This window comes from Neophocaena asiaeorientalis, unplaced genomic scaffold (genome assembly GCF_003031525.2).
Source record: "Neophocaena asiaeorientalis asiaeorientalis breed wild unplaced genomic scaffold, Neophocaena_asiaeorientalis_V1.1 scaffold82, whole genome shotgun sequence".
Classification (NCBI taxonomy): domain Eukaryota; kingdom Metazoa; phylum Chordata; class Mammalia; order Artiodactyla; family Phocoenidae; genus Neophocaena; species Neophocaena asiaeorientalis.
This window is the reverse complement of record NW_020173068.1, coordinates 7,521,725-7,548,577: the sequence shown is the minus strand read 5'-3', so window position 1 is coordinate 7,548,577 and position 26,853 is coordinate 7,521,725. Positions and strand designations below refer to the sequence as shown.

Below are 26,853 nucleotides of genomic sequence, written 5' to 3'. Positions count from 1 at the left end.
GGGCGCCGCTTCCGGGAGCCCGGACTCAGCTTCCGGACGCTCGCGCGCCGAGCTCACCATAGAGAAGCCAGCCTGGACGCCCACTTCCGGCCGTCCCAGGCGCTTTGCTGGCGCTGGTAGGCTTGGGGCCCTCACCGCCCCTCTTCCTCAGGGTCGCGCGGGCTCCGCCCTTTAACGGAAACGTCTCCCTCTTCACCCTGCCCCCTAGCAGACGCAGTGCTGCGCCCACAGCTGCCGGACAAAGAGTGACGTCCAGAGTTGGAGTCATGGCGGCAAGTGAACCGAGCTTGGCAGTAACCGAGAGCCTCGCGCCGCTGTCGGGGAAAGAGGAAGGGGCCGACTTGAGCTCAGGCCCGGAGCGTAATTCTACGGGCTTCTCCTCGACTCCTGAGACCCCACCGCCTGCCCCCGAATCGTCCAGCCTCAACGCCGCGGTCCCCGAAGCGAATCCTACGTTTCCCGCGGCGGCCGCCGCCGCCCTAGAGCTGCCCCTCGGGCCCGCACCCCTGGCCTCCGCGCCGTTTGCCGAAGCCGCTCCGCGATCCCCCCCAGGCCCTGGCGGCTCCCGGCCCGGCCCGGAGACGTTCCGCCAGCGATTCCGGCAGTTCCGCTACCAGGACGCGGCAGGCCCTCGGGAGGCGTTCCGACAGCTGCGGGAGCTCTCCCGCCAGTGGCTGCGGCCCGACATCCGTACGAAGGAGCAGATCGTGGAGATGCTGGTGCAGGAGCAGCTGCTCGCCATCCTGCCTGAGGCAGCGCGGGCCCGGCGGCTTCGCCGCCGCACGGACGTGCGCATCACCGGCTGAGCGGCAGAGCTGCGGGCGGCCCGGCCCGGGCGCTCTCTGGACTAGAGCCATGATCAGATCCGAGGCCCTGAGCCTGGCTCCCCATTACGCGTTAATGAAAAATGAGTTTTGGCAGTTCCTGCAGTCTCGTGTGTCCTTTTCGTTCGTCCTTTACCGTGCTTATTTTCCCGAGCCTATTTCCAACCTCCTTTCTGGCTGGTAGCGAAACCAAGTTGGGAGTCCATGAGAATAAAGCCTTTGTTTCTCATTCACGTGGCCATCGTTGGCTTTTGTGGGATCATTATGTGTTGGTTAGACCTGGGCCGCCACATCTGGGAAAAGTTTTTCCTGCGCATTCCCCAGCGTCGCACTTGGGTTTCCTTTGTTTTGTGGAGTCTATGTAATGAGGGCTCCAGCAGCCTGTGTTCTATCGTCGCCCCTACCTCTCACTAGCTAGAATTTGAGCTTGTTTTCCTACCTAAGAGAACAGATGACAGTGTTCTGTTGTCTTGTAGATGGCGGCGGGTCGTGCCAGCAAATAGCTGGCTCTACTAGGTGCTTATTTAACTGTCTACTGCTATACCAATGCTGCCACCAGCTTGCTCCATCAGCCTGCCCTTTGGGCACAGGCTTCCCCAAAGGCCCAAGTTATAGGGCTATTTTAGTAAGTGTTTAGTGCCGGTGTTTACAGAGATAGGCTAGTTGTAATTTGTGAGCTCTGGCTTAACTTTCTCACCAAATTTTAAGGCTCTTGAAAGATTTAAGGAGCATATCTGGTGTGAACTAATGGATTGCTACTCACTTTAATGTCTCTCCAACTGCCTCCCTTTTTTAATAAGCATAATTGTTTAGGAAGGGAAGAAGCAATGTGGCAAGAATAGGGAAGCTCTGCAGTATAACCTTAGAGCCTACTCCATTCCTTGAGTCTTACACACACCCAGGAAGGAGCTGATTGGGGTTCATAGGCCGTTTGGCTTGCCCTCAGAAGGGTCCTAATTGCAGTGGGTGCCATCTTTTAATATAAGGAAGGCCAGACCTATTTTCCCTGCACTGCTTTCAACAATCAAAAATTGAATAGTCCTGCAGCTCACATCACAAAGCATGAGCCAGACTGGGCTAGAGGGTGGTGTGGGGCATTTTACTTTTGAATATTAAAGACACTTAAATGAATTCAAAAGTACTTTGCATATTTCCTTGGGATTTTGGATTTAAGCCTGCATCTGCCTCCCTGCAGAAGATACGTCTACTAAGAATGTAAAAGCAGACTTCCTTTAAAAAGTAATGTTTATAGAAAATTAATGCACATTAAAAACAGGGTAGATGGTACTTCCCTGGTGGTGCAGTGGTTAATGAGAATCTGCCTGCCAATTCAGGAGAGTCCACAACTACTGAAGCCTGCATGCCTAGAGCCCATGCTCCGCAACAAGAGAAGCCACTGCAATGAGAAGCCCGTGCACCGCAACAAAGAGGAGCCCCCGCTCACCACAACTAGAGAAAGCCTGCAAACAGCAACGAAGACCCAATGCAGCTAAAAATAAATATAAAAAGAAAAATAAATTTATATTAAAAAAATAGGGTAGGGCTTCCCTGGTGGTGCAGTGGCTGAGAGTCCGCCTGCTGATGCAGGGGACACGGGTTCATGCCCTGGTCCGGGAAGATCCCACATGCTGCGGAGCAGCTGGGCCCATGAGCCATGGCCGCTGAGCCTGTGCGTCCGGAGCCTGTGCTCCGCAACGGGAGAGGCCGCAACAGTGAGACGCCTGCATACCACAAAAAAAAAAAAAAGGGTAGATAACTATAACAAATGACTGAAACGTAGCAACAAAAACCTGTTTTATTTTTTCCAAATACAGATACAGAAGTTTGCATGTTTTGCAAATATTGCTTCAAAGCAACATTTCTATATACAGCGCCTTCTGTTCTAACAGCGCGTAAACATAGATATGTATCCACAGTGCAATGTTGGCTCATCAAGGGTCCACCTTGCATACACTCATCACTTAAACAAAATGATTAGTCAAACCAGAACTGTTTTTGTCAAGGCAATTTTTTTAATAGGTGGATAGTTTTTCTCAAAAGAAAACTTAGGTAGTGTACATATTTCTAAATGGTAACAGTAATATTTGCAAATAACAGTTTCCAGTGCTCCAGCCTGGGGTTAATTCAACTTGACCCAGGAATTGGGGATGGAGCCCCTCAACATGGCTTTAAATTAGGGAAGCACACTGGGGTTATCAGAACTTGGAGTCACCCCCTGCTTCCCTAAGGACAAAGATCACAATGAGTGAAATGGGATTATTTCCTTTACGAAAAGCATACAGTAAACTCAATAATGGCCACTTGGCAAAATTAGGGGAACTCAGTTTCTTCTTTCTTCTTGAAAAAGACATGAGATTGACTCCCTTAAAGTTACAGCTTCCCCAGAAGTTATGCTCAAATGTGTTTTCAGGAAAGAAAAATCAGTAATCTAATAAGTCACCATACCTCACAGTTGTGGCTACAGAAAATCATCCTGTTTCTTCCCCTTTCAGACAAGCTTCACACAGTTCTTATAATGTGGCAGTCTGATAAATTATGCAAAACACAGATGCCATGCATACTCCTTGAGCGTTTCTTCCCACATCAGAAACACCAACATTAGCAATGGGAAACAACCTCTTACAGAGGAATTGTGTCAGCTTTATTACAGATGTCATAGCCACATGTATTCCCTCTGATGGATGAGCTACAGCAGGTCAACTTGTCCTAAATTCATTTTATATCAAATGGTGAGTTAAATTACTAGACAAAGCATACCTTGAAACAGATCTTGGTACAGAGGGCTTTGTGACCGCAATGACCTGTACCTTAAAGCCTAACCATCCCAAAGGTCACCGGAGATACTGTCATTGCTATTGAGATATTGGCTACTTCACGTTTACATAGTAAATATTTGCAGCATATAACATTACAGATTCATAAACCCATAATTAACTTGTGAGTGTTAATGGATAGATGTGCTTTGATTTTTGCCTTTAGTGATAGGAAAACTAAATGGTAAAATGGGTCACTCCTCAAAGCATGGAACATTTTCTTTAACTTTGCCTAGTAAGGAAAAAGAAAACAATTACACGTGGAACCGTAACCTGGAAGAGTAACAAATATTGTCTCAGAAGGTACAAACTGTACCTGGACCTTAAGCAGCATAATCACCTTGATCTCACAAAATAATACGAACAGGAAATTTAAAGTGTTAAAAGTATATTAAAACAATTCTGAAAATGCCAACTACTGAACATATACCCTTCGGGGAAGGAGAAAAGCGGCAGCAGATGTAGAATCTGGTTTGTTTACAACAATACAAAGTAAGGTAATTCCCCAAACCACATTCTTTGTAACAAATCTTTACAGTGAGAGTTCAAATTTGGGGGAACCATTTGTTGGACATTAAATAGAACTGGTAAGCTGTCAAGAAGTGGGTAGAAAGTGCTGTCCTTTGGGTTCCAGACCCTGCCTGCTTCAGTTTGGAATTCCTCCTAGATTCTTATTACAGTGAGATTCTAGTTCTTCCACAGGCTGTATGGGTTCTGCTAGAAAAGACACAACCCAGCCAATTCTGGGGTGAAAGCATACAAAACTTGTCCCCGGTACCATGAAGTCATGCAAGAGAGGTGGTGAGAAAGTGAAGAGTTCTAAGAAGACAGGGCGGCCAAGGCCTCTGCTCCTTCCCAACCTCCACAGAACGGTGAAGTCACGACATTCCCACGAAGCTGGAAAAACGAAAATGATGCCTGCTGCCTAAATTCATGCCAGGCAGAAAACCAGAAGGCTTGGCATGTGCCCCAACCTGACAGAAAAGTCAATTAAATAAGCTGCAAGTTGAATTTACAACTGTTTCCGACTAAACATTTTTGGCTCTCATTCCATTTATCATCAGTGGCACGATTTCAAGTGAAGTTTGTGCAAAAAGACTCACTCTCCATTCAACAATGTGCACAGAAGAAGGGAATCCCAAGAGTCTATTTGCTACCTTCTTGGTAGGCTTCGAGATCAGAGTGCCCTCCCTTCCAGCAGCCAAAACGGCCTCTTTGTCCATCACACCCCTGCCCAGATCCCTGAAGTCAGTCGGTGTCACGTGCATTCGGCATGCTAGGTTTATTTATTTAAATATGTGAAGCTCCTCCTGCAGGTGCCCCAGGATTGTGCCCCCATTAGTGTGGGGTGCCCAGTTTCATGTTGAGCAGCAGAGTGCGATCTGTTGCACCTTGCCCAGGTCCGTCAGCAGCTGCTTGATGCAATGCTTGAGCTGCGGAAGCCTGGCCAGAGGCTCTGGGGGCTCCAGCTCCCCAGTGTAGTCCAGCCAGCTCTCCAACACTGTAGGCAGAAGAGAGAGGAGCCGGTGAGTTCTCAACACTTGATCTGCAAGAATGTCAGCAAGAATTTCAGCACTTTATCCCACCTAACCACTCATGGGGGGTGGGGAGGGAGGTCCATTTCAGGCAACACTGCCTCATCACCCTCTCTGCAAAGTATTACTCCTAGGACAAAGCTCAAATGCTGTAGAGCAGTGCAGTCCAACAGAACTTTCTGCAATGACGGAAATGGGCTATGTCTGTGTTGTCTAATATAGCCACTAGCCATATGTAGCTACTGAGTACTTAAAACGTGGCTAGTGCAACTGAGGAACTGAATTTAAATTTTATTCCATTTTAATTAATTTAAATAGCCACACATAGCTAGTGACTACTGCATTCGTGCAGCTCTATAGTCTAGCCGGCTTGGAAGGACCCACCTTTTTCAGTGTTACCGCCCCATCTTTATAAGGCTTTCCCATGTTGAAAATCAGACAGCCTGGCGTTTTAGCCTTCTGTTAAGAAAAATTAGAATCTAAAGGGACTTGAAATGGTCTATTTTTGTCTCCATAAATTCTGATCTGCTTCATATTGATTCCTATCATCAGTAGCACAGAACACTCTGATTTTATTTTCTAAGTACTTAATGCAAAATGTCCAGATACTAACAAACTTGACTACAATTAGTTCAATATCTAAAAAGCTGTCTTGCTTCTGAGAGCAGAAATTTCTCTATAGAAAGATATTTGTTCTTCCCCAAGCCACTCCCTCAAGCTCTGGCATTTGGGGAGGGGCCATTCCGGAGCCCCGCACCTCTGACAAGAGCCAGCCCCTCCAGGTAGACCCTGTGCTTACCCCGGCCTGCCCGTAGCCTTTCTAGTCTGTGCACCAACCTCTACTGAGCACCATCTGGACCCTGGAGCCAGAGTGCAGAAAGAGGAAGACCATGCAGTGCCTGTTCCTCGAGCAGCCTGCAGCCTCATGCGCAATCCTCTGCCCTCCTCAGACGCGCCCTCCATCTTCCTTCCCACCTTTCTAAATCCTCTGTTCCCTGCAAGTTACTTCTCAGGGAAGCCTTCCCCAACTCTACAATCTGAATCCGGTCCCTGTGTCACAGGTGATATGCTATCACTTGCTCTCCTTTGGAGCACTTATCCTGGTTTGTAATTAAACGTAACGGGATGATTTAATTAATATCTGTCTCTAACATAAGATCAAGCTCCATGAGAGCAGAGGCAGAGTCTGCCTTACTCACCATTACATCCCTAACACTCAACTATGCCTGGTACATAGTAGGCTCTTGACAGAGGCAGTGAGAGAACGCAGGAACAGTCCAGCGATATGCCCCACTGAACGCTCGGGCTCCTCAGAGTTCACCTTCCTCCATCAGATTTCTTGTTGGCACTGGGGGGTTCCAAGCAGGAGACTTCCCTCCTCCTGATCCCAACAAGTACAAGGACTTGAAAATAAGAAATACAAAACTGACTTCTCAGACGGAACTTGAAAACCAAGAGTAAAGGATCAAAGTTAAATGACAGTGACCAGTGACCTCCTGAGCAAGAAAAACTCCATAGTGACCAGTTTCAATACAACAGTCTTATTAAAAAAAAAAGAAAAAGGAGTCCACAGACTAGAGAGAGACAGGAACTGCTCAGCTAAAGAGCACAAGAGTAAATGGAGGGGGGACTTCCCCGGTGGTCCAGTGGTTAAGACTCCACGCTCCCAATGCAGGGGACCCAGGTTTGATCCCTGATCAGGGAACTAGATCCCACATGCCGCAACTAAAGATCCCACATGCAGCAACGAAGATCCCAAAGACCTGGCATGCATGCATAAATAAATCTTTTTTTAAAAATAAGAGTAAATGGAGAAAAGACTCAAAGTTAATGCCGTAAGAGCCCATCTGGGTGAGTCTAAGGCAGTCAAGGCTGGCTGGGTTGATTCCAAGAGAAAATGTCAGTCAGTCTGTCCTGGGCAAGATGATCCTACAATTGCTGAGAGGCCCCTCTTAAAGCTACTGGAACTACCTCAGATCTGGTTTGGGCTCACCCAAGAAGTCCCCCGACACCATGGTGACCCAGCAGGCACGCACAGGGAGAAAAGCATCAGTCAGTGTGCAGACTAGAAGAGTCTAGGCCACTCATAGTGTCTGAACTTGGTTAAGAGGAGTGTTTGGAGCCCCTAAGGTAGAAGTCTTCTCTCTAGCAGGAATGAAGAAGACCAGACCCTGAACTGTGGGAGCCAGCAGCACCTCCTCTGGACCCCAGCATCCAACAAGCCAGGCTTCTCTCCACACCAGGTGCTGGACCATCACCCCAAGTTTCTCTTTTAAGGAAGCTCAACAGCTTCTCAACAGTATCATGATTCCAAGAAAGGCAGCAGGTTATAAAGGTAAAGTTTCATTTCAAATACACTCCCCCAGACCATCTAGATAGAGGCCAATGCTCACTAAGGTAACATTTAAAAAAAATTTTTTTTCTAATGCTAAAAGATTCAGTATTTTCATGGTCATTAGTATCTTTTATCTTTTAGTCTTATAAGACTGTTCACACAACTAAGTTAGTTATTAAATAATGGTTAATACTGAAACAATGACATTTTTAAAGTCAATACAATAGCTTATCAGACTTTTTAAAAAGGAATATTGTATCTAACTTCCTATAAAAGCTCCGTTTATCTTGATGGTATTTAGATGAAATGAAGATAGTAGAAATAAAATGGGATTCTGATGAATCTTTATTAAATACAATGCAAACTCTGCTTACCTGAATAAAATCTTTAAACTTTATAATTGATTTTCATGCTTCCAGTACCTCTCAGAGCCTGGAATATCAGAACAAGAACAGAGTATGTGGCCCCAGATAAGCGGGACACAAGAGTCCTCTGGAAGGCCAGAGAAGGGAGCCCAGGCTTATCATCCTGGCCACACTGACCACTCAGTGAACTCAGGGCTGGAGCAGCCCAAGCTTGGGACTTCCCTGGTGGTCCAGTTAAAGAATCTGCCTTCCAATGCAGGGGACGTGGGTTTGATCCCTGGTGGGGGAAACTAAGATCCCACATGCCTTGGGGCAACTAAGCCCACGCGCCTCAACTAGAGAGCCCACGTGCCACAAACTACAGAGCCCACGCACTCTGGAGCCCGTGTGCCACAGCTAGAGAGAGAAAAGCCCGCGTGTCACAACAAAAGATCCCGCATGCCGCCATGAAGATCCCGTGTGCGGCAACTAAGACCCATCGCAGCCAAAAATAAAATGGAAGGAAGGGAGGGAGGAAGGAAGGAAGAAAGAAAGAAGGCTCTGACTTCTCCCCTAGGGGCAGGTTCCTTTGGCAACAACAGAACCTTTGCCCTGTTTCCATGGCAGGGACCCAGAGCCAATTCTACCGCCACTGTCTGAAACTCTATAATTTTCAGTCTGGCATTCGATCCTCTTTCAGCTTTCTAATAGCAGGGTTTTTCACAGACCTGGCATCAGCTACAGTTCTAAGGAGCCCAAGGAAACCTTTCAGGAGTGAAAGAGAGACAGAAACACTCTGCCTTCCAGAAATGCCCTCACAATGGACCCGGGACTGGCCTCCCATTCCCGGTTCCGCAGGTTTGCCTCCGGGGCAAGAAAGAAAGCACGAGGGCGTGTTAGGCTCTGGCCCTCACACTGTCCTCCAACAGGGCCAACCCTTTCCCAGTCGAGCCAGTCCTGTTATGATCCACCCTCAGTCACCCCCTCTGTAGCACAAAACATCACTCTCTTCAAGGCTCCACTTCAGTGCCAGGAGCTCCAGGAAGCCTTCCTGTTATCACTTCCCCTCACAGCAGCTCTCCTCCCCTGGCTCGGCCTCAGCCGTACCTGTGACCCTCGCTTACGTAACACATGGCATTTTTCTTCTGAGTTATTTCATCCCCAATTACAGTAATAACAGCCTGGCTGTACTCAGAATCCTCAAACAGAACATTTATTTCTTAATCAGTCTCCTTTCTAAGGATGAAAACAAATAATTAGGAAATAAGAGAATAAGACAACAAACAATCAAGAAGGAAGTTTGTCTTCAAAAAGAAAACTGACAACATCCTGGGGATCAAGAGTTCAGTCCTCCAAGCCAATCTGTTACCACTAACATCTGGGACAAATACCCAGGGGCTACATAAATGACTTAGTCAAGTTCTTAAATCTCTACTGATAAAGAGGAGAAGGCTTCATATTAGATTTTAAGAAAGGCTGAAATAAAAGGTGTTTTCAGGGCTTCCCTGGTGGCGCAGTGGATGAGGGTCCACCTGCCGATGCAGGGGACACGGGTTCGTGCCCCGGTCCGGGAGGATCCCACATGCCGCGGAGCGGCTGGGCCCGTGAGCCATGGCCGCTGAGCCTGTGCGGCCGGAGCCTGTGCTCCGCAACGGGAGAGGCCACAACAGTGAGAGGCCCGCATACCGCAAAAAAAAAAAAAAAAAGTGTTTTCAGATCAATCCTCAGACATCCTAAAAGCTCAAATAGGTCAAAGTTTCAATTCCCCACAGAACTGGCTTAGTAAAGATCTGCTCAGATCACACATTACCCGCAGGCAGAGTCCAGCTGCTCTTCTGCACACTCTCCTTGGCAGAAGGGACTGGGAAAGTGAGGCAGGACCCCTGACATCGCATAAACCTTAGAAGTGCCCGATCAATACTAAAAGTAAGGCTCTGCCATCTTGAGGGGAGAATGAAGGTGGTGAGACTGACAGAGAGGAGGCAAGAACACAGCTGTGCCTGGAGAGCAGATCAGGCGGTTCAGAAAGCAGCTCATCCCGGTGGGCCCACAGTGGCTGCCAAGTGCAGGGAGCCAAGGAGGGAGCCCTACCATCCAGCTCCTTCTCAATGGAGTCCATCCTATGCGTGACTTCATCCTGAAGAGACTCCACATGCGTCAGCAGGTTAAACTGCCACTGGTGCTGGGAGCTCAGCAGCCCCTCTCCGCCTCTGTCCAGCAGCTTCTGAGCGGGGGCTTCCTCAGGTAGGACCTTTCTGGAGACATATTCCCTCACCTGGCGATGCAACAACATTGAAGTTACTGCATGGAGACAGCTCCCAGCCCCTCTTCCAAACAGCCAGTGTCCACAACCATTTGAAAACCCAGTTGCAGTTTGAATATCCCAACTCTCTACCTCCCTGCCCCGTTCCTCCCCTCCTGGGCACTGGGCAGAAGTGTGCCTGCTGTACCAATAACAACCACCTCAGGGCAGCACAGACCTCTGGCTCAGAGGATCCCACAGCTGCTTCCCAAAGAATGGCCCAATGCCCTAGGCCTGAAGTAGGCCTCACAGAAGGGCTTCCAGAAACCTGAGATCAGAATACAGCAAGGCAAGTGTAGACAAGGGTTAGTATGTGGATGTCAGACAAACTAGCTTTAAATCCTAGCTCCATGTCTCGCTGAACGCGTGTATCTGGATGAGTTACTTCACCTCTCTGGGCCTCTGTTCCCTCATGGGAAAGAAGGAAGTAGTAAATCCTACTTTAAAGGTTCATGAGGATGAAATAGGATAATGTTTATAAAACACAGTGCCGGCCTATGGTCAGCCTGCTATCAATGAAAGAGATTTTTAACCCCAGCTGCCTTGTTTAGGCCCAGTATTTCCTGATTTTTTCATGATGTGCCAGACACCTCTAGGCAATCTGCCCAGTCTGCATGACCATAAACCTTTTCTGGGGTTTGTGATCGCAACCTTTCATTCACTCATTTGAAATGAAATAGGTTCTACTTAACATTTATTTAGGGGTGACTATGTGCAAAGCCATGTTCTGAGAGCTTTTCACAGATATGCTGCACAGTAACTGCGAGGGCACTGCCACTGGCTCCACTCGACAGGGGGTAAGGAGACATGTCTGAGGAGGTGAAGCGACCTGCTCAGAATCACACAGCAAGTGGCTGAGCCCAGACTTGAAACTGGGTCTGTCTCCAAAGACTATGTCCTCACCAGCCTCATCCAGCACTGTTTAGACCCTGGCAAGGATACAGGCTGAATGAGGTATAATGCCCACCCTTGAGGGGCTTGTAACCTAGGATGCTCCCCCTCGGCACGATGCAGCAATGGACTTATGCTGGTGATACCATCCCACAAAATGACGTCTGTGAAGGTAAGCATGACAAGGGTGGAGAAGCTCTCAAATCACACAAATCCTCACTGACAACTGAGGACAGGGCAGAATGAGACCAGTGAACACTGACAAGAGAACACAGGGGGCTCCAGAAGAGAATGACTTGAATAACAAGAAAATGAGAGTATCTCTTGGGAAAACTGATGAAACCAGCAAATATTTTGACAAAATGGACTGTTCCTATGTCGGGGCTGCAAAGTGAAAAGTAAAGCCAGCATAGAATTGTACTGAAAACCTTACGCCTAACAAAACACTGACTCATTCTTTGCTCGTGGGAAGGATTAGCACCCACGGGCAACTATAAATTGCATTGAAGAAAAAAACCTCACTTTCCTAACTTACTTCCATTTATCAAGCTCCAGTCAACCCTTTTCCCCTGCTACCTCCCACCTCTCCACACCCCGCCCCCGACTCTGCCACTTTGTGGACATTTTTGGGGTTTAAGTGGGCTCCCTTGACTTTGTACTCATTTTAACAGACCAAAAAACATCTATGATAAGCAAATTTATATACAATTTTACAGTAAATACAACTCTATATAAACATCTTCCACAGAACACTTAGCCCTAGGAGGAGAAGGTGCAAGCACTCAAACACCGAAACAAGAACCAGCACAAGCGAGCCCCATACCTTTGGGGAGCTGGGTTTGGGGTCATTGTCCCCTCTGCTCCTGTCTTGTTCTAGAGGCCAGCCCAGGCGCGGAGAGTGGGAATCGTCACCATTCTCGTGGAGGGGGTTGACTGCATCGTCAAGGGCAGAGCACCGGGTCTCCACCACCAGCTTCTGTTCCACAGCAGGGTAGTAGGTGCGGGGCTTCTGGTAGCAGTGCTTGCTGGTGATATATGACTCCTCCACAGACCGGGGCAAGGGCAGGGGCAGAGGCTTCTCCACTGCCCCGTTCAAAGTTCTATAGCTTGGGGCTTCCTCCCTGCTCTTGGCTTCAGCGACATGGATGTGTCTGGAATGCGGTCTCCCCTCCGCCAGATGCTGTTTCCAAGGCTGACACCACAGCTGCAGATCAGGGTGTTCCCGGCTTCTGTTGGGAGGGCAAACACAGAGAGGGCTTTGGAGTACCTGGGACCACTGCAGGGGCTTTCCAGTAGAGGGGAAGACCTCCCACCTGGGCCAACTGGTACAAGCCACTATTTGCCACACAAGAGGGAATGTAAATCAGCAGCCTCTGAGGAGACCACTTCCAGGCAAGCTCCTGCTGTGTCACTCACAGTGAGTGGGACTGGACTTGGGAGTCAGAAGGCCTGACCGCATTTCAGCTCAGCCGCTGATTAGCAGTGCAGCTGGGCCGAGTCGCTCAGCCAGCCTCATTCCCGTTTCCTCCTCTGCAAATCTGGCTAACCATCTACCTGTCTGCCAGCAACCACTGAGTCTGCTATAGATGAAGTGAATTAATTTGAATGGAAGTACAGTACTTTGTTGGCAGTAAAGTGCTCTTCAAATGTGACTTACTAAAAATAACCTTAACTTATTAATAAACAGCCATGATAATCCTGGCATGCAACGGTACTCAATTACACAAATCCAGTGGTGACCCGGGAGGGAGGTGGTAACCAGAAGTCATCTAGGCATAGGCCATTAATAACAAAATCTTCTGTTCATACCATTCCAAAGAGGAAAATCTGTTATTAAAGAACAAGGATTCTGCTCCCTTTTTGGGCCACAGACACTTCTGAGAATCTGAAAGCTCTTGCTACATGTATACGTGTACATAAGACTGTGTATGACTTCAAGTTTCCCACAATCATTCACTGTCTGACGTTTGACCCAACAGAAGGTCTTTAATTTACTGGATCATAATCAATTGTAAAAAAGGAAAAACAGAACAGAAAATACCAGAACGCACCATTCTAAGTAAGAGTAGGTGTTTTGTGAAATGTTGGTTTCAGTTTTGTACATGTGAGTGATATAAAATGTATTTCTTACTCTGGGATATATATTTAAGTTTAAAAGCCACGACTCTAGATAAACTTTACCTTTTTAACTCTTGTTTACCACCCAGAACTTCCATTATAACCTTGGATCATTAAATGAAATGAAAGAAAGGAAAGGAGAAAAGGACAGAGGAAGAAAAACTGGGCTTCCCGAGTAAGGCCCACCAGCTACCGGCAGTTCCTAGCTGGCAGGGGTGTTTGCAAGCAAGTGGGAGGACGGACAGGTGCTACTCACATCTGGTTCACAGATGTGCAGAAATGTGTGGGAGCCTTTCCAACTGTCACAATGACTACTGATTGTCACATATGTGACCTCAGCATTCAGTTCACTGAATTCAGAGATGCTAAATATCCTGTAATGCTCGGTACAATTCCACACATACAGAGAATTATCTCATGGTATAATTGTAAACATTACCTTCACCAGTCCCAACTGAGAAACACTGAAACCAGATCAGCAGGAACTCAGCAGCAACTCCCACATACAGATATCCCCCACCCCACCCCCACACTTTCCTGAAGTCTTGCTGCAGAAAATTCTGCTCGCAAGGGGCTACAACTACCCTTTCTCGGCTCTCCCACCCTAACAATCCCCAATACCACCCCGATCCACTGGGGAAGGAGAGAAAACCACCAGCATCGAGGCAGCCTGGGTCCCTGGCCACTTCCAACAGGGTATCACAGCCTGTACCAGGAACCTAGGATCCCAGGCACACCTCTGAAATCATAATTGCATCAGAGGAAATGGAAGTCCTTGTTCACTTTCAGGTCTACTGTAGCCTGAAATCTGTTAACTTGGAGCATAGAGGCCACAGTATGGACCTGTTCTTGTACGAAAATCACAAAAGTCTTTTTTCCTTCCTCCTACAATTTTCACCCTCCCAGCTAAGATCTGAAGCCCCAGCTACTACACAAGGATGACCCTGGCCTTTCTTTGTAAGCCCTGTCAATCATGAAGAAGGTATGCATAGCCATGCATGTTACTTTTGAAATGACAACATTTGAAGTTATTCCCAGTTTTACTGTTTGCCTTTGAAAATGAATCCACCAGGTCACTTAGGAACAAAATTTCTGAGAATGAAGACCCAGAGCCTGTGATAGCAGAGACTATCCAGGTGTACAGAGACATACTGGGACCACCTTTCTGTCTCCCAGGCTCTTTTCTCCATATATAATGACTAACAAGATCTCCCTATACTCCCCCCTTGAACTTCTTGGAGAAGTCAGATTTAATTCCAGTACAAAGTCACTGCTATAAAGATGAAGGATCTAGGGGCTTCCCTGGTGGAGTAGTGGTTGAGAATCTGCCTGCCAATGCAGGGGACAGGGGTTCGATCCCTGGTCCGGGAAAATCCCACATGCCGCGGAGCAACTAAGCCTGTGCGCCACAACTACTGAGCCTGTGCTCTAGAGCCTGTGAGCCACAACTACTGAGCCCACGTGCCGCAACTACTGGAGCCCAGGTGCCACAACTTCTGAAGCCCACACGCCTAGAGCCCGTGCTCCACAATGAGAAGCCAACGCAATGAGAAGCCCGCGCACTGCAACGAAGGGTAGCCCCCGCTCGCTGCAACTAGAGAAAGCCTGTGCACACCAGCAAAGACCCAACACAGCCAAAAATAAATAAATAAAATAAATAAATTTATATTAAAAAATTAAAGATGAAGGATCTAAATGGGGATTCAGAACGAACAAGGTTCTGAAATATGGGGCAGGGCTGGAGCACTGGTATTTCAGTGAGAAGAAAGAGAGCACCATCTGACTGAATCCTCAAATGAAAAGAAACATAGCAACATTTCCAATCAGGAGCATCATCTGAGGTTTGCCCTCACCTTCCACCTGTCTCAGTCAATTTCTGGCATCTCGTTAAGAAGAAATTCACTTGGCTTATATGGAGGAAAATTTTCTGATTTTATAAAATGTGAGGGAATACCTAGTCTAAGACATCCAAAACAGGGTCACTTGATTTAGTTCACCTCAACAGATACCGTCACAGTAATGGCTAATTCCCCCAGTAACAATCCTTTCCTTCTCTTACACCCACCTCCACTCTCACTCCTGAGTTTGCTCAGCGCACATGGCCACCTGGCTACTAGCCTCCTGCAGTTAGGTGTGTCCATGAGACCACTTGCTCCCCCTGCTGGGGGTCAGAGCAGAGTGGAGGTACAGATGCATCTGCTTGGACCACGCAGATGAGATTAACCCTAATGGAATGCCAGAGCAGTAAGACAGAACGAACCCAAGTCCCCACGTCCATAGCTGGAATCTTGGAGAAAGGCCACCTACCTACCTGGCCTGGACCCCTGCCTACCTCTGGACCATGCCTTATGTGAGAAAGAAAATTCCATTTTGTTTAGCCTTTATTTTTTTGGTTTTGTTATAGCAGCTTGGTTTTTACCCAAATCAACATATACTCTTGCTGAATGTGCCCTGCTCAACCTCTCCTTGCCATGTCAATTTTACTTTGTTTCAATTTTACTTTGTTTACCAATCAAAAATGTTTAGGATGGTAGTTCCCTGGTGGCCTAGTGGTTAGGATTCCAGGCTTTCACTGCCACAGTCTGCAGTCCAGGTTCAATCCCTGGTTGGGGAACTGAGATCCCACAAGCCGCGAGGTGTGGCCAAAAAAGCCACTATGTTTAGGATGAATGGATAAACAAAATGTGGTATTACATATAATGGAATATTATTTAGCCTTAAAAAGGAAGGAAATTCTGATACAACTTACAACACAGACAAACCTTAAGGACATTATGCTAAGTGAAATGAGCCAGTCATAAAAAGACAAATACTGTAGAATCCCATTTATATGAAGTACCCGGAGCAGTCAAATTCAGAGAGACAGAAAGTAGAAGGGTGGCTGTCAGCGGCTGGGGGAGGGGAAACGGAGAGAAGTTGCTTAATGGGTACAGAGTTTGTTTTGCCCCACACAAGGAGTTCTGGAGATTGGGTGCAACAGAGTGAATGTACTTAACATTACTGAACTGTACACTTAAAAATGGTTAAGATAGCAAACTTTATATTATGTATATCTTACCACAGTTTAAAAAACAAAACCCAAAAACTCAGAACAGGAACTTTCCTGGTCGTCCAGTGGTTAAGAATATGCCTTCCAAAGCAGCGGGCGTGGGTTCAATCCCTGGTCTGGGAACTAAGATCCCACATGCCGCGGGGCAACTGAACCCATGCTCTGCAACTAGAGAAGCTCACAACAAAGACCCAGCGCAGCCAAAATAGAATAAAACAACTCAGAACGGTACAAAAAAAAAAAAACGAACAATCTATAAATACACCATTTCTTTCTCTTTTTTTTTCTAAGGCATTTTGTTTTATTTTATTTTTTGGCCGCACCATGTGGCACGTGGGATCTTAGTTCCCTGACCAGGGATTGAACCTGCACCCCCTGCATTACAAGTGTGGTGTCTTAACCACTGGACCACCAGGGAAGTCCCCACACACTGTATCTTGATTACAGTAGTGTTTGTATATACATTTGCCAAAACTCAATGAACATTTAAAATGGGTGAACTTAATTATATGTAAATTATACCTCAATAGAGTTACTTTTTTTAAAAAAGGATGTTTATCATGTAACTGAGAATCTTAAATAAAAGTCTCAAACTTATCCATCTTATTGCCGATTTTGTGGCTTTCCAGTTTCTCATATTTATCCTGCCCTCTGCCCACGCCAAATCAGACTCATCCCCAAAGCTGCAGGTGCCACACTTACTGCAAGATGCTCATCTTGAGCTGCAGGCCATGCAGAACCTCGATCACTCTCTGCACATCGCCGAGAAGCTGATGGGTGGCCACAATCTTCTTGGCATTCTGGTGGGAATAGTTCTCTTCTAAAAATGCCAGGCCATGCATATGTCCCCTGCTCAACCACTCCTTGTCATACCAGTACTTGAAGCCAGGTCTCTGACCTAAAGCAGTGACAATGAGAGAGTTAATCCTTGGTCTGAAGGAAACCCAGATCATTTCATCATCGCACAATTATCACACAAACTATTGGAAGGATGGACTGGTGTGTTTATTTTGTTCATTCATTCATCCAGTATACATTTACTTGGCACCTACTATATGCTGGGCTCTCTACTAGGTGTTGGGGATAAGGTAGCGAGAAAAGTATATAAATTTCCTGATCTCTGCGACTGGCCAGAGGTAGAGTGGGAACTTGGATATCTTGTTAAAGCTAAATCACATCATTCCCTCTCCCACTTAAAACCTTCGATGACTTCCTATCGTGCACAGAAGAAAACCCAAAGCCCTGAATGATCTAATGAGGCTGGCAGGCCTGGGCTCCTTCCTGCCCCCCTTGCCCCACCGTTTCCGGAACACATTCAAGCTCTTTCTGGTCTTAGGGTCTCTGCTCTAGCACCCCTACCCCTGTCTGGAGCACTATTCCCCAAGGCCTTTGCAGGACTGGCTCCTTACCACCTCCTCAGAGAGGCCGTTGGTTACCTCCCAAAGTACGAGAGCCTCTTCCGTGCTTCCTAGTCATTCCCGATCTGAGGGCTTTTGCCCCCTCAAAGCATTCATCCCTACCTAACATGTTCTTGTTTAGATGACTTATTTTGACATCTGTTGCTGGTCCAAACCCCACTAAAAGCCAGAAGAATAGGAATTGTTTTGTTCATGGTTATATCCTCAGTGTCTGGCAAAAGGCATCGTGAATGGATTTATCAAATGGAAAGAAGCCCCAAGTGCCCCTCCAACTGTCACCTACAGCCTAACTAAACGAATGGTCAGCCCCCCACTCCCTTCTCTGGACCTCCATTTCCCATCTGTAACAATGACAGATGAACCAAACAGCTTCAGCGGTCCTGTTCATTACAGGGATCCTCAGGAAGGACTGAAAACACAACCACACGTGACTTGGCACAGTGTTTCCTGCTGTAAAAGCCCAGGGAACAGCTTCCAATCAGACTGTTGTTCACCTCTCAATGGCTATAAAGACCGTAAAATAACCCAGGCAAACCCTATCAAGGTCCCTGCGCTCTTTCTGGCTTTTCTAAGACACATGGTGGGGATGCACCTCCACTCTGTTAACAACACCTCTAAGTAACCTTTAAAGAATAGATCTGTTAGATTAAACTTCTGGCCCAAGACTGCAGAATCAAACATAGTCAATAAATGTGACAGTCACTGAGTGCTCAATTCAAGGAATCTATTCCCAGTCTTGGCAATTTAGTTATAAAAGTTCAGAAAGGGCATAGGGATTGATAAAGATGGTGTGGATGATTTCTAAAAAGAGAAAAGTGGACGGAGAGAGTGAGAGACAATAAAGTAGACAAAAGGGTTTTAAATGGTGCCCTAAAGGAGCCCTGGGGATTCTGTGTGGAATTTGAGAGGCAGCTGCCACAGAGGTAGCCTGAGCAGCAGGATTCAAAGCAGCACTACCTGTTTTACAAGACAAAGGTCAGAGACACCAGTTGTCATCTCTTATCTAGCACTAACTGTCTGAGTGATCTTAGGCCAATCATGTCCCTTCTGGGGCTGCTGCTTGCCTGTTAAATGTCAAGGCTAAACTAAGTGGTCTCTGAGATCCTGCCCATCAATTATATTCTACGACTTATGGACTAATCTTCTGACCATATTCTTTCCTTGGGATAAAGGGGAAAACAGAGGCAAGATTGCTCTCTGTCTATAGACTAATCTAGCACTAGAAGACACAGTGTCACAATAGAGGTTATCAGGCCCCAGGGGGACCTACTTGCTGGAAAATGAACTGTGGTAGCCCAGTCCCTCCCTATACAACCGGCAAAATCAAGAGACTTGGTCCCACAAGTCAGTTCTAATTCCAATCTGCTTCATGAGATTAGGAAAGTCATTCACTTCCCTGGGCATCAATTTCTTCCTCATAAGCAAAAATAGGAACAGGAGCTCCTACCAGGCCCACCTCATAGGACAAAAAGGAATAACAGAAGCAGAGGCTCTCCAGCGTTGTCTAGCTGTAAGGGGACTGGACCCAAGGGGAGCAACCTTACAGGTGATGAATGGAGACGATGTCACATCCCACTGACAGCAAAACAAGAACCACAGATTTATAATCCACCCCTGAGATTTCTGGAAAGGGGAACCCAAGAGCCATAGGCCAGCCCTGCGGTCAAGGAACAATGAAACGAACGGATCCTAAGGAATTAATTCACTGCTCTGGGTGGCAGACAGGCTCTTCGCAAACACACCTTTCCCCTCCCCTCAAGGGCGTATCTCCCTTCGAGGTGGCAACGATGCAATGGAAGGCAGATGCCACCAGAGGGAGCAGAGGCCGGTTTCCAACCCTTCAACAGCCCTGAAAAGCCAAGGACAGAGCCCACATCCTCATGAACTCTCAAGAAAAGGAAAAGGTGCTCGCTCTGGCAGCACATATTCTAAAACCAGAACAACAGAGAAAAGATTAGCATGGTCCCTACGCCAGGATGACATGCAAATCGGTACAGCGTTCCACAGTTTATACAGAGCTTCAGTCGTACAAGATGAAAAAGTTCTAGAGATCTGCTATACAACATTGTGCTTATAGTTTATAAAGAATACTGTACTGTACACTTAGAAATTTGTTAAGAGGGTAGAGCTCATGTTATATGATTTTTACCCCCCCTCCCACACACACACAGCAAAATTCTAGCTCAAGGCCTGGCCTTCCACTAGGTGAACCTCTTCATACATGCTCTCTTACTGCCAAGTTCAGGACAGCTGGCCACCAGGTGAGCTAGCAACAAAGGCGAGGAGGAGGCAGAGTTTAGCCGATGCTGAAGAAATGAGTCTCAAGACCACAGACACTCAGGCTGCTTCACCGCCAGCTGTGCTAAGAAAAAGGCTACATACTGTTAATATCCCTGACTCCAGAAATCTCTACCTGGAGGGTCTTGGCAAACATAACAGGTGTATTTCTCAGGTACATTTTCTTCCAGTAATCCCATGCAGACCCCATGCTGCCAGCACTGGCACTCTTCACACTGTTAGAATTAAAGAAGCAATAAAAATTAAACTCAGAAGGAATCCTCCATCCAAAAATAAGACCCACCTGTGGGGGGAAAGGGGCAGTGGGAGGCGGAAGGAGGAGGGAGGGAGAGGAGGAGGAGGAAGTGGGAGCTGAGCTGCAACCACTCTTCCAGAGCAGCCACTAGCCACCTGTGCTTTTAACATTTAAGTTAACAAACTAAGTTTAAAATTCAGTTCCTTAGTCCCACTAGCCACATCTTAAGTGCTCAACAGCCGTATGAGGCTAGTGGCTACCGTACTGGACAGCACATATGAAGAACATTTAAATTAAACAGTACTGATCTCAGAAAAATGACTATTTTCCCTCCCATTTCTAGAGGCTTTCACTTTTCTGATCACTTTATAAAGAGAGAGGAAAAACTGTTTAAGTCCTTAGAGGGAGGTTAACTTAGAAAGACAAAAAACTGAGTTTGAATTCTGGCTCAGACATTCATTAGCTGTGTGACCTTGCACAGGTCACTTCTCCATCCTGGGCTTCAGTTTCCCCATCTGCAAAATAGGATACTATTCCTACCAACCGTGTGGGGCTGTTTGTGAGGAATCAATGGGTCACATGTCAAAATTCATATAGTAGAGCCCAGCACACAACTTTTATGTATTAAGAGCCTATTACTGCTACGAATGGGTAGGCTAACTCACTTTGATGCCTCCTGGACTCAACATATGCTAGCGCTTTGCATTTGTTCTTTCTAAACCTTACCAACGGTCACACAGCTGAGAAGACGCAACAGTGGATCAGAACACAAGCCTGGCTGACTGCAAGGCTAGTTCTTTTAACCCCTAGGCTCCACTGCCTTCCCTGGGGAAGGGTGAAAGAGAGAAGGGGCAAGAGGCAGAGAGGGAAAGAAAGGAGCAGAGGATATGGGCAGCACTGGGAGACAGACGTGTGGCTGGCCTGAGGATAGCAAGCCTGAGGGCTAAGGGTCCAGAGGAGGGAATGGAGAGGAAAAGGATGCCAAAGGAGATACTAGGACACTTGAAGCAATTCCAAACCAGGGCCCTAAACCTTTAACTACCCAACCAAATGGATAGCTCTGGAAAGTGGACAGTGAGCTTCCGATACTGTCTGGAGGGTGGGCCACCAGCCTGGCCACAAGGGAAAAAGCTCACAGTCCTCAGCCACTTGGAGTCAGATAGGCCCCAGGATCTAAGGGCTTTTATGGGCTAATCATATCAGAATCAACAGGGGCAGAGCTGGAAGAGAGACTTCAGATAAGATGTGATCCAGATTCTTCCATTTCCAATGAGGAAACTAAAGGCTCAGAGAAAAAGAAAAGGGTGTGAGACAACAAAGGCAGTTAGTAGCAGAAAACAGACTAATAATTAAGAATGAAAGTCTCTCTCACCAATGACTTCGTGTCTTAAGAACTAGGATACACCAAAATTGAATCAAAAACACCTAAGCTGAAAATTTCAAAATAACGTTTTTCATGTGGGTCTGGCTAATATACATTATTCATTTTTAAAAAGTTTAAATTGGAACCTCCCTGGCGGTCCAGTGGTTAAGACTCTGCACTTCCACTGCAGGGGGCGTGGGTTCAATCCCTGGTTGGGGAACTAAGATCCCGCATGCCGTGCGGTGGGGTGAAAAATTTGTTTAAATAAATATTAAAAATAAAAGTTTAATTTTTTTTTGGGGGGGGGAGGGCAGCTGTGCCACGCGGCTTGAGGGATCTTAGTTCGCCGACCAGGGATTGAACGCAGGGCCCTGCCCTCCAGCAGTGAGAGCGCTGAGTCCTAACCACTGGATCGCTAGGGAATTCCCCAAAAGTTTAAATTTAGAAGTGAACAAGAACAGTAACAGAAAAGATAAAATATCTAAGAATAAATCTGAGACTAAGAATAAAAACATGCAAGGCCTGTGTAAAGAAAATTTTTAAATATTTGAAGGACATGGAGACTTAAGTCAATGAATGGTAAGTTGTACTTTATTCCTGGATAGCAAGAGCCATTATCATAAGGATGACAGTTCTCCTTGGATTAATATATAAAAATAATGTAATGCCAACAAAATAATAAATTAACAGCTCTGGAACTATACAGAAGCCGATTCTAATAGCCAGGAAATTTATTAAAAAGAACAAAAGGGGGTACCAGCCCTACCAGATATTGTTAAAATATTATAAAGGTATAATAATTAAAATAGAATTGTACAAGTAAATATATAGACAGAGAGACCAATGAAAGAGAGAATCCAGAATGAGATCCAAACTACATATGGAAATAGAGTAAATAAAGGTGGCGTTTCAATAATAAGGCATGGTGTTGGGACAACTGGGTAGTGAGAGCCTTCACCTTATACCAGGATAAATTCCAGGTGGATCAAATATTTATATGGTTTTTAAAAGATAAATGAAACCGCAAAAGTACCAGAAGAAACCATGAAAAATTCTTTTATTGACTTTTCTATAAACTGTTATGAACTTCCAATGAGGAAGCAACTGCTATTCAAATCTCAAAAGCCATTAAAGAAAAGTTTGATGTATTTGACCTCACAAAAACAAAAAAATCTATAAGACAAGCCAAAAGACAGATGACAAAGTGGGTACAAATATTTGTAACTGTTCTCACAGCTGATACAAAAACATATCTACAGAAAGTTTACACAGGGACTTCCCTGGTGGTCCAGTGGTTAAGACTCCATGCTCCCAATGCAGGGGGACCAGGTTCGATCCCTGGTCCGGGAACTAGATCCCACATGCTGCAACTAAAAGATCCAGCATGCCACAACTAAAGACCACACACACCGCAACTAAAGATCCTGCACACCACAACTAAAGATCCCACACGCAGCAACAAAAATCCTGCACGCAGTAACAAAGATCCTGTGTGCCGCAACTAAGACCCAGTGCAGCCAAATAAATAAATTAATTAAAAAAAAAATCTTATGCAAATGGGTATGAAAACAACCAACCATCCAACAGAAAACTGAATAAAGGACATGAACAGGCAGGTCAAAGGAAAAAAACACATCTTAAATAAAAAGATGTTCAAAGCAACCATTATAAGAATAAAGTAATGTAAGGGAACTTGAATTAATATAAATTAATGTGAAATGAAACCAGCCTAATAATATACATACACATTAGTATTTCTAGATTCTAGGATTACATGTAAATATCAATTAATTCTTCATACCTTTATGTATTGCCTGAAGTTTTTATAATAAACATTTACTACTTTCACCACACAAGTGTTATTCTCATGAAAAACTGTTTATAGAGTATAATTTTCATTTATATATACATGTGTATGTGTGTATTCTAAAATAACAACAGTGATTTATCCCTGGGTAAAAATAATCTGGGTAATCCTTGTTTTCTTCTTTGTAGTTCTTGGAAAATGCAGAAAGTAACAATCAAAATTTTTTTAAGTATATTAAAATAAATTACAAAATGGCTATACTAGTAGATTGTTTTTTCACTTATCTGAAGAGCAAAGATAAAGAAGTTTGATAGTACTGTACTGACAAGGGCGCTGGTAAGACTGTTCTTTGGTACACTAGGGAAAGTTTATAGAATATTGCTATGACACCAGTATTTGTCAAAATAATAAATGCACGCCTACTTTGGTCCTGGAATTTTACTTTCAAAACTTGGTCCTACAGATATACTTACACAAAATTATTCATTACATCACTGCTAAGATTAGAAACAATCCAAATGTCCATCAACAAGGGAAGAGTTAAACAAATGATGATCCATCCATTATGCAACCATTAAAAAGAATGGGGAAGCTCTTTTAGATCTGAAAGTGGAATGGTCTTCAACATATATTATTAAATGAAAAAAAGATACTGAAAACACTATGTATTAAAATAACATTGTGTTAAAAAAAAAAAGATGGTTGTACAGCAATGTAAATGTACTCAATGCCAGTTCACTTAAAGCCACATATATTTAAAAATGGTTAAGATGGTATATTTTATGTTATGTATATTTTATCACAAAAAGAAAGAAAAAAATGGAGAGAATATATTTGATATCGCTTGTTTAGCCACTGAATGTTTCTGGAGTGATACGCAAGAAGATGACATGGGCTGCCTCCAGGGGAAGCAAATAAAGTTTCTAAAATGGTCCAGCACCTAATGTTACATATTTGTTGCTCTAGGGCAAAGGTCAGCAAACTACAGCCCACAGGCCAAATTCAGCTTGAGTCCTATTTTGGTAAATAAAGTATAATATGAACGTAACCATGGTCATTCATTTTTTTGTATTGCCTCTGACTGCTTGGGGCAGAGTTGAGTAGTTGTGACGGAGATCACATGGCCCAAAGCCTAAAATATTTATTTTCTGGTCCTTTAAGAAAAAGTTCGCCAAAACCTGCCTTAGAGCAATTAAAATAATTTAAATATTAAATGGGTTTCCTGATGCTCATTTTTTATGTGGTACCCAGATTTCTCAAACATTCATGATTACTAAGTAGGATTTTAACCTTCCAGTGATTTAAATTAGCACTGGTAAATAAAATCAAATAATAATATACATGAACAATACTGCTACCAAATAACGAAAATGATCAAAGAAAACTATTTCCCTAAAGTAATCTTCTGGAGAACAGATTCTAAATGTTTTCTAGGGTTGTGCAAATTATCAATGTAAGTTTAAAATTTATTTTAAGAAAAAATGATTTGAACTTTCCTAAATGATGAATATATTTAAAACTAGACGAATACATTTTAAAACTTTAAACTGTATTGTTCCACTTAGCTCCCTCTAAATTTATGCCTTTTGCTAAAGTTACTGAGTGGAAAAAGGTACTCCGCTCACAATGACAGGTATAGTCAGAAACTGTCCCTCTGTAACACAAAGCCAGCTGGACAACAAGTGGACAGCAAAGAAGAGTCTTCTACAACAAAACCCAAGGTGTTCTGAAGTGAGCTCGTCACCACAATGCCAGACAGGAAGCCACAGTGCTGAGCTGAGCTGCGGGGAAGGTCATATGGAGCCTGGGAAGCAGGTAATGGAATTCAGTTCCTGACTCTGCCATGTAACAATGGTGTGGTCTCAATTTTTTCAAACTTAAGTTTCCTCACAGCACAAAATGGCACTTCAAGCTCTACCCCGCCAAACACCCCATGATCCTTGCCACTTACAGAACAGTCAATGGAGAAAGTACCATGGTGGATCAGAACTGCATCTCTTATACTGATTAGCTGGAAAAGCCTTGCCAAGAGAGGCCTTCGTTACTCACCCACTAATGATTTCTAAGGACAAATGAGGACCAAATCAGGCTTCCAAGGCCCAAAACTGAGCACACGCCCAGAGAGACAGGATGAAAACTAATGATCTTCAACATACTTTTATTTTATTTATTTATTTATTTTCATTTTTGGCCACGTTGGGTCTTTGTTTCTGTGCATGGGCTTTCTCTAATTGCAGTGAGCGGGGCTACTCTTCATTGCAGTGCACAGCCTCCTCATTGTGGTGGCTTCTCTTGTTGCAGAGCATGGGCCCTAGAGCGCAGGCTCAGCAGTTGTGGCTCACGGGTTTAGCTGCTCCACGCATGTGGGATCTTCCTGGAACAGGGCTCGAACCTGTGTCCCCTGCATTGGCAGGCAGATTCTTAACCACTGTACCACCAGGGAAGCCCTTCAACATACTTTTAAAGCCAAACTTAAAAAAAAATTCTACTGGAGGGGAAAAAAAAACCAAACGGTTTTCATGTTACATAAGTTTTTGAATTCTATTCCACTGAGCTTCAGAGATTCTACACATGGGTGTGTTTTATAAAATGAGACTATTTTAGAAGACAAAACAAAACAAAAAATGTACACTCCAAGCTTAAACGTTAAGACAGCAGAGCCCACCAGTACACATAATTCTTTACTGCTAGGCTAACTTATTATCACGCTGTCCTCAGAACAAAGCTTTTCTTCCCATCTCTGATTAACCGAAGTGACTACACAGCATGCTGTTTAGGAAAAGTCCCCATACAACGGCCATGTTCATTAGGCTTGTCTCACAAAAAAAGGAAAACAACTGAGCCACTGAAATGCTCCAGGTTGGCAACCACCGCTCACAACCCCACCTGCATATTAGAGCTCATGGGAAGAGGCCAGCCATTCACATTTTTGAACTTAAAAGTGAAAATTATTCATTTTGAGCTTCCCAAACTACTGCTTTTACCTGTTACACATTTGGGGGTTCTGTGAAAAGATTCCATTAGGGAAAGGGGTTGTGATGCTGAAAAAGTGATTTGAAAACCACTGACCTAACGCATACTAAAGGTCACAAATATGAGGAGCTATTTGAGACCATTCATGTACCTTGAATTCTCAGAGGTTGCCATGAACGCTATTAAAAAAAAAAAGAAACTCCCAGAAGAATTCTAACCAACATAAACATGACTTACTTAAAAAACTCAGGTTTCCTGGAGTCAGCCAGGCAGTAGCCACCTCTACCAGAACTGTGATTAAGAGCAAGAGAAGGGCCAGAGGCAAGCAGGTGCTGGCCAGTGATGGTCTCCCCAAGCAGGCAGGGAGGCCCCCAACAGGCACATCCCAGAAATGGAGACAACAGATACAAATGCCAAGAAAATTAAGAATAAGAAACAGACAAATTACAAAACTGGCCTCCATCTCTTTAGGCCATAAAGAAACTTCACCTGAGAGAGAAGATATGGATGCATAGGAAGATCAAACTGCCCCTCCAGAGATTTGGGCC

The 26,853-nt window shown here is 45.1% G+C and overlaps 2 protein-coding genes and 1 non-coding gene across 6 annotated transcripts in view; 2 read left to right on the top strand and 1 right to left on the bottom strand.

Annotated features, from left to right (window-relative positions):
- The first annotated feature begins 127 nt into the window (after positions 1-127).
- Positions 128-1,057, top strand: SCAND1 (SCAN domain containing 1). Its single transcript, XM_024743240.1, has one exon. The coding sequence runs from the start codon at positions 267-269 to the stop codon at positions 804-806; it is 540 nt and encodes a 179-aa protein (XP_024599008.1). The 5' UTR covers positions 128-266; the 3' UTR covers positions 807-1,057.
- A 1,544-nt stretch (positions 1,058-2,601) lies between these two features.
- The window catches only part of PHF20 (PHD finger protein 20), a 130,259-nt gene continuing 106,007 nt past the window's right edge, over positions 2,602-26,853 (bottom strand). For all 4 annotated transcript variants that reach the window (XM_024742905.1, XM_024742904.1, XM_024742906.1 and 1 more), the window contains 5 exons: positions 20,043-20,142; positions 16,914-17,109; positions 11,868-12,273; positions 9,943-10,126; positions 2,602-5,138 (listed from right to left, as the gene is read on the bottom strand). In XM_024742905.1, coding sequence (XP_024598673.1) covers positions 4,996-5,138; positions 9,943-10,126; positions 11,868-12,273; positions 16,914-17,109; positions 20,043-20,142 — 1,029 coding nt within the window. In that variant the 3' untranslated portion in view covers positions 2,602-4,995. The remainder of the gene's footprint in view (positions 5,139-9,942; positions 10,127-11,867; positions 12,274-16,913; positions 17,110-20,042; positions 20,143-26,853) is intronic.
- LOC112398633 (U6 spliceosomal RNA) lies at positions 19,534-19,640 on the top strand. Its single transcript, XR_003003040.1, has one exon. It is a non-coding gene; the product is annotated as a U6 spliceosomal RNA (small nuclear RNA).

Coding starts and splice junctions, on each gene's coding strand:
- SCAND1 (XM_024743240.1), top strand. CDS start 267: ATGGCGGCAAGTGAACCGAGCTTGGCAGTAACCGAGAGCCTCGCGCCG.